Genomic DNA, 13,682 nt, shown 5'->3' on the forward strand with positions numbered 1-13,682 from the left:
TGGAGAAGGCACACTTAATGGAGCGACGCTCTAGTTCTCTTTATGCTAACCACGAAGATGTATAGTAAGTGTAACTGATTGGCTTACAGTAAACTTTCAAAATACAAAAGTTACAGTACGCTGTAGTTAAAGTGTTATAGGTTGTAAAAACTGTATTGAGTAAAAAAATCTTTCGAATAAAAATATCTTTCGCTTGACATTAGGAATTAATCATTTGTGATACAAAATGATAGGCTATGTCAAGTTTTTGAACAGTGGCAGCGCAGATTCAAGGGGGAACCCTGTCAGGACGGGCCCCAACCTACTATTTTTTTTTTCTAAATTATTTTTAAAAAATTGAGAAAAGACAAAATTTTATTTAACTTTCAATCTGAGAGTGCCATTTCCGGCCTTTTGGAAGTGCCATAATCATAATTTTTCTTACCTCAGCCCCTACAGTTGTGCGAATGGGGTTGGAGGACATTTTATTTGTGCAAAACCCTCCCTGGGTTCCCTCTATTTCGACTTCCTGGACCCGCTACAGTTGGAATATCATTTTCGGGCTACATAGAAGGGTAATTTTTATCCATCTGAGGAAAAGTGAATTTGTCGTCGCGTCGGGGAACCCATATCAACCCTTATGATAAATAATTCATTCAGATCGTGGAAGCAATCTCGACTTCAACTTTGTTCGGAAATCTGTGACGCATTCAAGGGCGGAAGGTGGGGGGGGGGCTAAATTGTTCATTTTTTAAATGGAGATATAAGCAAAATTATATTCAAAGTTTAAGTATTAGAGTGTAATTTCCCGCCATCTAGAGGTGCCATAATCACAGATTTTCTTACTTCAGCCCAAAATGGTGAAGCGGAGGTAGGAGGACAGATCTTCTATCTGTAAAGAAAGTACTCCCTCGGCTCTTCTATTTCGAATTCCGGATCCTCACTGGAAATTACAAAAAATATGAAGTACAGTAATTTACAGTAGCTTGATGCCTATAAAATAACTTATAAAATTCACCAAACCTCGTAAAATATCCGTGCGGCTTCCAGGAGGCTTCGCCCACTGGACCCCCACCCGTGCCCTTGGCGGCCCCCTAGTTTGCCTGTGCCACTTTCTTGTGTGCTGCCAATGTTGTAAAAGTGTAATGTCAAATAAATATTATTTATTAAACCATTACAGTTATTTTATCAAGATACGCCCTTTAATTGTACAGTATTAATATGTCAAATTATGCAAGATACCGTATCAAAATAAAGATGGTGACAGGGACGATTGAAATTTTCCATAAGAAAAAAATATATATTTCATTTCCCGAAAGATATCAACTCTTGTTTTCTGTCACTTGCGATTAGTCTCACTAAAAATATTATGTCTAAAAATCAGCATCAACATGAAGCAATTATGATAAGCGTAGGCCTACTGATGATAAAATAAGATTCCGGATTCATTTCTACAGCATGATTACAATTGAAGATGTAAATGTTTGTGAATGAAGAACACATTATTTTAGAAAAATAACAATTAGTGATATAAACACATTTATTTCTACACGAAAGTCACGAATATCCTCGGTCGTCCCTGCAATTAACCTTCTTTAAACTAATCGATTGCATGACATAACATAGCATTGGCCTAAACAATGAGGGCGTATGAAATAACAAAGGTTTATATAGCTGTACAGAGTTGATGCATGCTAATTAGCAGAGGTTATTATAAAATATACTGTACATGGTAAAACTTAGGCCAACATATTAGCTCAGGACTCAACGCATTACTTACCGAGACACGAGCAGGGTTGCCATTTGGTCTTTTTGACGGCCAGATTCCTCAAATCTGGCCGTATAAAAATTTGCCTGGCCGTAACATTTAAAAAGTCACGGCCAAACTACATTCGGCCGAATTTGCCCGAATTTTTTAAAAGTTTACATTTTTTTCAATATAGGCCTAATATAACGTAGACTTGTTTTTGATATTTTGTTTCTGTTAGGTTAAATTCTACATTTGATTCTAATCTTACCTTTGTTTGTACTTGCACTAAACACTTTTAAAATCTATGTTCATTTAAAAGATAGCAATTACATTTAATAATTTAAATTATTCGGATGAAATACATTGTTTATGAAGTTTATCCTCGTTTAAGCTTTATGAAGGCAGTTCATTGCAAGTTTGTACCATATGTGTGTCTTTGTATATGTTCCATCTTACTAGGAGGATCCATCTCTTTTGAATTTCTTTTGAATATAAATTAAATACTGTACTTTAATTAAGTTGTTATTGCCCACTTGAATTGTATAGCCCAGGTGCCCGCAGTGTTCTTTATGTAAAGCGCCATATATATGATGGCACCTCCAATTTCAAGCAAGTGTTGCAGAGACTTCTTCGAAGTTACTCTGGAGTTGTTCTTGTGTAATTATGAGAATGAAGAAGATAATTCTGATAGCAACATTGATTTATTGCTTTACTCTGCGACAATATCATTCAGAGGCGAATTTAGAAAGTTTAGATAAAAAGTATTTAGGCCTATTATTAAAGTTTTCATAGGTTTGTTTTAACGCCAGTTTGTGTTACCTAACTATGTAACTTAATTCATTCAAATTAAAGAGACCCACGGATTTGCCAATAACAGGCCCTTAAAATTTTTGCTATAGATCGACTACAATGTACATTAATATTTAACACATTTAAATCAAATTTAGATCAATCTTAATATTGTGATTTTAAATAGCAGAGGTGGATTTAAGGGGGAGGGGTGGTAAAAAAAAAGAAAGAAAAATTGATCGCCGAAACGCATCAGGTTATTTTCAGGTGTCTAGAAAAGACAAATTTCCTCTAAGATGGTGTTATCTCGTTCGGACCCACTTTCGCAACCTCTCCCCCTCCCCCTTTTTCCGGCCCGGCTCCTCCCCCTTTCGGACATATCTTGATTTTCCCCTGAATTGCCTTTCATGCCAGCAACTAAAGAACATAGGCTACAGTTTATTTTTAACATTGTTTTGTGTAGGCCTATATCATTTGAATTTCTTCAATTTCAAACGAATGACCGCTGATTTTCGTGTCATTTTTGTAGTATTTTCAAATGAATGCACCCAATGTTGTCTTCTAATCGGATTAAAATCTGGCCGAATTTTGGCCGATATCGAAAAAAAGTTTGGCCGAATTTGGCCGTGAGATGGCGTGTGTTTGGCCGTGAAGAATGTCGACTATCTGGACACGAGGGGCAAAACCAACAAAACGAAAACAACAAGGCCTACCAAGCCCTAGGGCCTACATTGATTTTTAACGGAATTTCGACAATTATCGTTTTAAAACTTGGTGTCTATTGATTATTAAGCAGTTTCTTGGTACTATTTTTATCATTTTTGCATCCGTGTGGTATTTCGTAGGAGCCTGGGCTCTACTATACAGGCCTACCTAGGCCTACTGTAACGGTAGCTAGCTGCCGCCGGTAGTATAGTATACAGTGTCAATAGGAAGGACCGGTTTTGTTTTTTTTTTTAGCTGCAAACAAGTTCTCACTAGGCCTAGACTCTAAACTAAGGCCTATGGCAGGCCGGCAGTTAGCTAGCCTGGGCCTAAGATAGTGAGGTGTCTCTTCATTATAATTAAGGAAATTGAAAAAACAAAATATAATAAAAATATTATTAAAACATGTTGTTAGTGACTGAAAGTGTTTTTATCATTTTACGCTTGTGTATTTGTATACTCAAATCACATAAATATATGTATAAATATATATATATATTAAAAATATTAGGCCTATAAGGATGCTTCTAACGATTAAATGATTGAAATGCTTATTATTTTCTATATTGTAATTTATATTTAGGGCAGATAGAAAAAATTATTAGATTTATCACTCTTTTTTTTTTTTAATTGAGAGGGGGAGGGGCGCTATTTTTTTTTTTTTTTAATCGGAACAATAGATTATTTCTCTTTTGTTTGTATTGATGAGGGAGGGACTGTTTATATTTGGTCTGTAATAATAAATATTGTATAAAAATTGGTTTAATTTTATAGTTTCTTAAAGAAATTGTAAGTCACAAAATTGAATTGTAATTTTTTTGGTGTTGAAATAATTAGGAATTGAAAGGAGGACCATATGAGGATGTAGAGCGGGATTGGGAAAAATTCGATCTATTCCGGTAAGAATTACTCCAAAAATCGCCATTTTAAAACACAAGTCAATATGGAAGAGTTCAAGCCTCATTTACATAATGGGAGAGAAACGTAACGAATGCAATGGCACGCGTGTTTATTCAAGCTTTCCTAGCGTTAACGCAAGCAACGAAGAGGAATTCGCGTCAGTAGCTAATGAAAGCGATCCAGATACAGTCATGTTGGTGTTTAATGTAAGTGACCAGTCTTCGTCGATGGAGGAACATGATTCCTTCCAGTGTCTAAAAAGTAAATGTTCCCATTTTTTACATCTCAATGTGCGTAGCTTAATCCCAAATCTTAACGAAATTAAATATATTTATAATCAAGTCAACCCTGCTGTTTTTGCCGTTACCGAAACATGGTTGGACGAGTCTGTTGACGATGCAGAATTACAGGTTCCAGGCTATTCCATCTTCCAGAAAGATCGTAACCGCAATGGAGGTGGTGTTTTATGTATCTTAGGAACAATTTATGTTTTGTAAATAGAATTGACTTAATTGCTGAAGACTTAGAAGCATTATGGGTTGAATTTCACCTATCGAAGACTAAACCAATTGTGATCGGTTGTTGCTATCGTCCACCAAAACAATTAAATTTCTTAGAACTATTTGAAGAAACTGTTAAGAAAATTAACCCAGACCTGGAATCTATTATTCTTGGAGATTTCAATTTTTGTTCTATTAAGAAAGATCCTTCTTATAAAAAATATGTTTTAATTTTGATTAATTTCAATAATATGATAAGAGATCTAACCCGCATTACTAATTTAAGTTCTTCTGCACTCGATCATATTTTATGTAATTCTAAAGATATGATTAACCAGAGCGGTGTCATTTCTGTTGGTCTGAGTGACCATTGTCTTATTTATTGTACTAAAAAGAAAATTAAATACAAATATAATACTCATAACACAGTGAAGATTTGATCACTCAAAAAATATAATGTACACGACTTTAATTTAAATCTCAATGCTGTAAATTGGACTGAAACAATACAATGAGTATTACTGATGTAAATCGTGCTTGGTGTAATTTTAAGGATAAATTAATTGATATTATTGACAAAGTTGCCCCTGTTAAAGAAGTGAGAATAAAACACAAAACTGAACCTTGGTTATCCTCAGATATCTTAGCTAAGATTAAGAAAAGAAACAAAATTTTAAAGAAATTTATTAATACTAAGAACATAGGACTCTACAAACAATACTGCAAGTTGAGAAATATGGTTCAGAGGGTCATTAGGAAAGCAAAATCTAATTTCTACTGTGTAAAATAAAGGAAAATAAAAATAACCCGAAAAAGCTCTGGAAACACCTTAAGGACATTGGATGTAGTACTGAAAACAAGAAAAGTAATAAAATATTTTAAAATATTGATGGTAAAACATGTTTTAATAATCGTACTATAGCTAATCTTTTTAATACATTTTTCAAAAATACTAAATACTAGACTAAGTGTAATAATTTAATGTTTGATACTAGCTCTGAGCTTTTTAAATCTTTTTATAATTCTAGAAATGTTCAGCAAAATGTGTTTATTCTGTCCGAAGTTACAGAAGAGATCATACTTGATGAACTCACTTATAAATTTCAAAGTGGTTTTAGAAGAGCTTTTTCTACCGACTCAATCCTTATTTACCTAAATGATTTTATTAGAACACAAATCTCGAAAGGTAATTACATTGGAATGATCATGCTTGATTTACAAAAAGCTTTTGATACTGTCAATCACATTATTCTATGTAAACAATTAAAAGCGATGGGGGTTGGGTCGGTCGAATGGTTCAAATCATATTTATCTAATAGAAAACAAATTGTCTGTATTGATGGTACCCTCTCTGAACCCATGGGATGTACTCATGGAGTCCCTCAAGGAAGTATTTTAGGTCCGCTTCTTTTTAACTGTTATATAACCGACATGTCAATATGTATTGATAATGAATTGCCAACTATTATTATATGCTGACGACAGTGTAATTTTGGTTGCTCATCGTGACCAATATACATTTCTGATAAGCTAGGGTACAGTGTAGAAATGTGCAACAATTGGTTGGTCGAAAATAAGCTATCTATGCACCCACAAAAAACCGAGTGCATTATATTTGGATCTAAAAGAAAGTTTTCAAGACTTCAGCATTCACTATGATTGACAGACCATCCAAAGTTGCAATTCCATTAAGTACCTTGGCTTACAAATTGATAAGTGTGTTTCAAACAATGAATATGTTAATAATTTAATTTAAAAAGCCAACTCTAGATTGAACTTCATGTATAGACAAGCTAGCTGCTTGGACAGGCAAAGTTGTAAACTTTTATGTTCTGCCTTTATCCAATGTATTTTCGACTATGCTGCGTCTGCCTGGTACCTTGGTATAAGTACTGTATTAAAAAATAAACTACAAGTAACTCAAAATAAGATTGTGAGGTTTATTCTAAAGCTTCCTCCTACGGCACATGTAGTTGGAAAAGAATTTTCCACACTTGGATATCTAAATATAATATTATAGGGTTAAATTTCTTAGGCTTCTTCATGCTTTTAAAATATACAATGACATAGATTCTTCATTTTTAACAAATAACTTTATTAAGATTTCTGAAAAACATGATTATAATACTAGAAAATCAGGTGAAAATTTTGTAATGCCACATATCAAAGGGCAAGCCTCGAAAACATTTTTCTACAATACTATAAAAGACTGGAACAGTCTTCCGTCAAGTATTAATTTTATTAAAAATATAAACGAGTATAAACATGCTTTAAAGATTCACCTTAGTAATTTGCAGTAACCTGTTTGATGTTTTTTTTGTGCTTTATTCACATTTGTATTCTTGCTTGATTGTCTATAGGACCCCATTGGAAATAAGCTGGTTTCAGCTTTATGGGTTATCCTGGTATTTATATTTTGTATGTATACTTTGTGAGCACCAAATAAAACGAATACGAAAATGAATAATTGATGCGCAAAAAAACTTTTTTTTATTCCTGCATTAATATTTCCCAAATTTTTGACACGGGTAGGAGTGATAATCTAATAATTTTTTCTATTTGCCCTTATATTTATATTACATTCTCTCTCTCTCTCTCTCTGCTTTGCTGTTCTCCAATTCCCCACATCGGATGAAGACCCACTTTGACAGTAATTTATTTTACTTTTTGGTTATTCCGCCTTGTGGGGAATCAGAGACCAACATTTATTGCATCTTTTTTGTTCTTTTTGACTGTTTTATCCTTTTATATTGTAATTGTTAATTCGGTTAAATAAATGAAACAAAAATGAAATGGTGGCAGAACATTTTTTAGACACTAATTGCTATATTCAAGTTGATCATTTTGACGCTGTGGCTTGAGATACGGTCACCGTATTTCTACTTGGCTTCTTTGGGTGATGGTGACGTAATGCCATTTACCGTACCTTTAGAAAATGGAAGTAGAAATACGATACCATATCTCTAGCCACAGCGTTTAAAATTTTTCTTTATTTGAATTATCTTCTTACTGTACTGTATCTTACTTGTATTCTTGGGCCGTCGTGAAACATAAATGCTTGTATTGTATGGTCTACTCTTTTATTTAGGTAGGCAAATTATTGTTTATTTTATTTTAATTTGTGATCAGTTCTACATACAGTAGTTTGCTAATTTCCTTATTTTATATTTGCTTTCAGATCGACCTGTGAAAGGTTGTATATCAGCAAGAATGCAAAAAATGCAGCAGAATCAAGTAAAACAATATCAAGAAATTAAGGTGGAAAATGAAACAGGTTGCTCATATTATACTATTATACTTCTACTGTATATTATGGTGATAATCATTGGCAATAATGTTAGATAGTTTATATTTTCTTTAAGTAATTTAATTTATTTAATACCCAGTTCACACGTACACATGTAACAATTTTTAAAAAAGTTTAGCAAGGATAGATGTGTGTGTGAATGCCACAATCTGGGTAAAGTCCCTTGTGATATCTCAAGTTTTTAAGCAAGGCAGCGATAGAATTTGAAATATGCTAGCCTCCTACAGTAGGCCTAGCTCATCTTCACCTAAAGGCGTATACTAGGGACTAATGCTATTTGGGTGCTGTTTTTGCTAGATCCCTGTATATTACTATATACGATTTTATAATGTACATAGACCTATCTATCCTTCGATCTAATAATTCGCAATATTTCTTCCAGTAAATGGTTCAAGAATGTATGTGTGAAAACGATTGACCAAACTCGGGAGGTCGTTTGTGTTTTTGTTTTTTTTAACTTGTTATATTTGCAGGGTTCAAATTTCCTTAAAATGCTCCATCAGCAAATAGCTGCTGTGGGCTGTGGCCCTACTACAGCAATTTATCCTTATTCTACAGCAACAAGCTTGGTAAACTGTTTTAAGAATACTGTAGCCCTATTCTATAAATGTAATTGTATAATCCATTGCTAGGCCTGGATTAGGCAACTCGACAGCAAAAAGCTTGCTGTTGAGCCTGGGATTTACCAAAGCGGTGGAAGGCCCTTTCTACAGCAATTGCTGTAGACGCTGTGGGGAAATTCGAACCCTGATTCGGTGTTCGTGTGAATTGGGTATAAGATACAATTTGTTGTACGTGTTAATTGGGTATGAGATACAATAAATTATTTAACTAAACATTGTAAACATATGTTCTTGAATGTATAAATAACAATGAATCTTTGAAACAATAGAAAGTTTTGAGATCTATCAATTATAGTGCATACATTTTAAAGTGTAATTGATTAATTAATTACAGGTTCATCTGCATCATTCTGCACAAACGGCTGTGGCTATCCTGTGCAGCGTGCAAGCATGTGGCCGTCTACAATATTTGATGATATGAAAAGTTATCTATCATTACCAAAACCAGAAGACCATTTGTTGACTTCAAAAACAAAAAGAGGTTCACCTGATGAAAATTGTTTACAGATTCTGGCTCCAGGTCATGATACCCATGAGGATAAAAGTGTGACTCGATACAATGAAAGAGAACAACAATATAAACAAATATATGATTCAAAGAAACAGTTGATGATGAACAAGGAAGAGATGGAACATAAATGTGAACATTGCGGAGAGAAATTTGATTTACTAGGTTTGAAAACACATGTGGGAATTAAGATAGAAAAGAGACAATTTCAATGCGACCACTGTGGAATGGAATTCGACTACAAAAGTGAAATGGAAAGACATGTGATGGTACATACGGGAAAGAATCTATTTGAATGTAAATATTGTGCACAGAAATTCAAGAGAAATAGCGATCTGAAAATGCATGTGAGGACACATCCAGAAGAGGACGATTCATATGAATGTGAACACTGTGCAAAGAAGTTTTACAGCACTTATCATTTAAAAAGACATTTGTTGGTACATTCAGAAGAAAGACCATACCAATGTGAGCTTTGTGAAAAGAAGTTTAAGAGCGATAGTGCATTAAAATCACATTTAATGACACATAAAAGAAAGCAACATACAGGAGAGAAAGTATTTGAATGTCAACATTGTTCAAAGAAATTACAGAGCAGTAGTCGATTAAAAACACATTTACTGGTACATTCAGAAGAAAGACCATATCAATGCGAGCATTGTGAAAAAAAGTTCAAGAGTAACAGTACCTTAAAGTCACATTTTAAGACACATTCAGAGATAAGACCATTTGAATGTGAAATTTGTTCTAAGAAATTTATAAGAAATAGTGATTTAAAAACACATTTGATGATACATACAGGAGAGAGACCATATGAATGTGAACATTGTGGGAAGAAATTTATAAGAAATGTTGATTTAAGTAGACATTTGAGGAGATATACAGTGGAGAAACAATACGAATGTGGACATTGTGAAAATAAATTTACAAGCATTTGCAGTTTGAAAAGACATTTGAAAATAACATATGATTGTGAACATTGTACAATGAAATTTACAAGCAGTTCCAGATTTAAAAAACACCTGAGAATACATAGACGTGAACAAACATATCAATGTGAACATTGTGAAAAAAAATTTAAATGCAATTTTCATTTAAAATCACATTTGATGATACATTCAGAACAGAAACCATTTGAATGTGAACATTGTGCAAAGAAATTTAAAAGAAGTCATAATTTGAAAGGTCATTTGAGGATACATACAGGAGAGAAACTGTTTTTATGTGAACATTGTGGAAAGAAATTTATGACCAATAGTAAATTGACAAAGCATTTCAGTAGGCACACAAGCGAAAAACCATATGAATGTAAAATTTGTTTGAAAAAGTTTAAGAGCAGCGGTGGTTTGTGTTCACATTTGAAGTTACATTCAGGAAATGAAACATAAGTGTGAACATTGTGGAAAGAAATTTAAGTGTAGTCGCGTTTTGAAAATACATTTGAGGACACACACTGGAGAAACACCTTTTGAATGTAAGCACTGAGCAGTAAAGTTTAGATATGGCAGAGATTTGAAAAAACATTTGATGAATCAGCATGATTCACACTAGAAATCTCTGACTTTTTTAGAACTAGAAAACTTGGATAGCAGAAGAATGAGCTCTAATTAAAATTGATGGAACGTCCGCCCTCTCGAGAATGGAGGAAAATTATTTGGTGGAGTGGAGGAACTAATGAAACAAACGAAACAGAGTATTATCTTGATTGAAATTGATTAATAAAGATAGACTGTTGGATGGAGAAAAATTGATTTCATGGACAGTCCACATTATTGTGAATACACTGATTACGCGAGGTTTGTTTACAGCCGTTCTTGTGACAAATAGTGGGTGAACCATTGAAAACATTACAGTGCAATCAGTGTGAAGGTATAGGAAAGTGTAATGTTATGGTTTGAAAACAGCCACCCTCTCTTAACTCGAGAAATAACTGGCAGGAAAAGGCTTTGTTCAAAATAGTGTTTATTTACTTATTCTAGCTTTCTCCTTGCATTTTATGCTTCAAAATTTATGTGATCTTTCGTAAACCTTAATAGCTAGCCTGAAAATCGTAGAGTAATTCGCAGGTCGAAGACTTTCATGCGTAACTAAAGAGGCTGTAGATATGCTAGGGCCTAGGCCCAACATTTTTTGTAAAATCCCAGTGTTTGGGGCCAGTATCTTTTGGAGCATTAGCAAACCTTTAGGCAAAATTCTCAAGTTCAATTTACAATCAATTTGGTACAGTTTATTGGCGTCCCAACAAAGATTATTCAACATCATCTGTGCCTTACAGCAGAGGGAGGCCAACCTACTGACGCACAATGGATGTATTTTCCCTTGAAATATGTCCAAGATTATCCCTAATTCCTTGGATGACTATGGCCAAGATTATCCCTAATTCCTTGGATGACCAGTCACACAAAGTTTGTGTGGTGAATTTTAGGACATCAACAATTGACGTAACTTGCATCACGTTCAAAAGAACAAATACAGCAATTACTATGATTTTTAATGCAGTAACAAGCGATGGCAGCCATAGCAATGTCCATGTATGCCGCTGTGCCAGTCCATTGTTTACATCCAACACCCACAATATGTCACATGACCGCAGTCGCGGGATTGGTGTATTGCTCTATCTTCTATTTATGGTACTGAAAAAATATATATTTTAGAATTTTATATATTATTTTTTCATTTATTTTTAGTAGTTTGTAGATATTGTTTGTATTATCTCAAAATCATGTTTTATATTGTATGTAAGTGCACCAGCAACCAAACCAAGGTGATAATTTGCTTTAGCACAAAATAAAAATGCAAAGCTTCCCTCAATCATAACTTTTTTAGCCTAGATAGGGTAATAAACTTATTTACACAATAAGGCCTAACATATCTTGTTTGTACAGAATACCAGTGTATTACTATTATCCTGTCATGGCCTGGTCACATTTTGCAAGCACTGTGTTGCCGAGACAATTGATTCTGTCAAAAGTTGGTACGGTATAGTCGAGGCAATTCAACAGAAGGACGCACATCTCGGCACATCAAAGGTTATAACTCTTGCATCGACATTCTAGGCGCACGTGCGTCCCTACATGCTGAACGTCACAAAAACCATAGCAACCAGACCATAAACGTACGTGACGAATTACCCACGTGCGTGTTAGTAGCCATGATAATCGCGCGTCGTACGGTGATTACAAAGGCCTAATGATATTTTGCACTAACATTAGACTGAAATTATATTCTTCATTTCAACATTAATTTTACCGATATTGTGGTGTATTGTCGTTCATGAGACTCACTTTGCAGAAAAAATTAATGTTCTGTATTTACTCAAATGTTCGTTTTCGGCACCTTATGCCAACATTGTCAAAATGACAGATTAATGTTACATAAGAACATGAAATTTTATAAAATTCGTAAATTTTAAATTCCTATAACTTTTCATTTTTTTGGTCAGTTTTCACAAATCAAATTGCAGTTTATAGAAGCATTTAACAAGCTCGCAGTAAAAAAAAAATCAGATGTAACAAACATTGCGAAGTACCCAAAATTAATAAAATAAAAACTAACACCATAAAACGAATGGCACGCATAGACTAATAATTGACGGCTGTACTCGCAACTAGTATCAGATTGTCGATGCCACAGTAAATATCAAAGGACTGTACGCACGCGCTATGTGAGGGCGGAGGTGTGCGTCCTTCTGTTAAATTACCTTGGTATAGCCCATGCAAGCAGGATTGTGTAAAATGGGCTTTTAGTCATCAAGCATTCAAGACTCATAGATTCGCCAGTGCTCTCAGAGGAGGTCCAGGGAAAAAAAAAACAACCTGTACTGTAACCTCCAACAATTTCGGTATTATTTAACCCTTTAAAATTGCTGTACCTGTTTGCCTCTCAAATAATGGCAATGTCTGTTAATTTAAAGATCTGAGTTTCCTAATTCTAGTACTTGGGTTTTTTAGAACTAGAAAACTCAGATCAGAGACTTTTTTTTCTTGTTGTCTTGATGTTTTTGTTTGTGTCATTCTTGCCTAGTGGTACACTTGCATGTTCATTAAGTCTGGAATATTTTGTTTTCTTTTATTAAATTAAATTTTTTTTTTCAATTTTAATGTGTGTATACAGTATGACTACTCAAGTGATCAAGGAAAAAAAGCTGAAAAACAACTACCACCAAATATATTACCCGATGTAAATCTGTATGATCTGCTACTTAAGTAGCTTACTACAGTAATTTATTAAAGTTAAATTTCAGTATACTTGAATAAATGCATAAAAGTGTATAATTGTTAAACCTTATCTATGTTAAGATTTGCTTTCCTTTTTCTATCTAAAAGTTGTATGCCGGGGGTACAGGGGCATGCGAAATTTGTTTTCTGGAAGTACTGAAATAGCATGAGGTGTTTCTGCTGTAGTTGTTGTGACACAATGAAAAAACAAATAAGTTCAATTATTTATTTATTTATTTAATATGCTTTATCACTGCACAAAGAAAACATATACAATAGAAAAACACAACAGACAGCAGCGAAAAGGAAGGGATGAACAGGTGACAAGCACCTCTGTCTACATCCCCCCTTGAACAAATAACCTCACAATCAAAGATACAAGAAAACAGGGAACTATATATTAT

General features: G+C 33.9%; 1 protein-coding gene across 4 annotated transcripts in view; it reads left to right on the forward strand.

The window, feature by feature from the left end:
• The window catches only part of LOC117116593 (gastrula zinc finger protein XlCGF57.1-like), a 17,479-nt gene extending 5,309 nt beyond the window's left edge, over positions 1 to 12,170 (forward strand). Inside the window, exons 1-3 of one of the 4 annotated variants that reach the window (XM_033260659.1) lie at positions 3,185 to 3,321; positions 7,802 to 7,897; positions 8,888 to 12,170. In XM_033260659.1, the coding sequence (XP_033116550.1) occupies positions 7,834 to 7,897; positions 8,888 to 10,449 (1,626 nt within the window). In that variant the 5' untranslated portion in view covers positions 3,185 to 3,321; positions 7,802 to 7,833 and the 3' untranslated portion in view covers positions 10,450 to 12,170. Of the gene's footprint in view, positions 1 to 3,184; positions 3,322 to 7,801; positions 7,898 to 8,887 lie in introns of those variants that run through there. The other 3 variants (XM_033260661.1, XM_033260662.1, XM_033260660.1) reach the window with 3 other exon arrangements.
• Positions 12,171 to 13,682: the final 1,512 nt, after the last annotated feature.

This window comes from Anneissia japonica, unplaced genomic scaffold (assembly GCF_011630105.1).
Source record: "Anneissia japonica isolate Jap-2015-1 unplaced genomic scaffold, ASM1163010v1 scaffold2737_len523936_cov211, whole genome shotgun sequence".
Lineage (NCBI taxonomy): Eukaryota > Metazoa > Echinodermata > Crinoidea > Comatulida > Comatulidae > Anneissia > Anneissia japonica.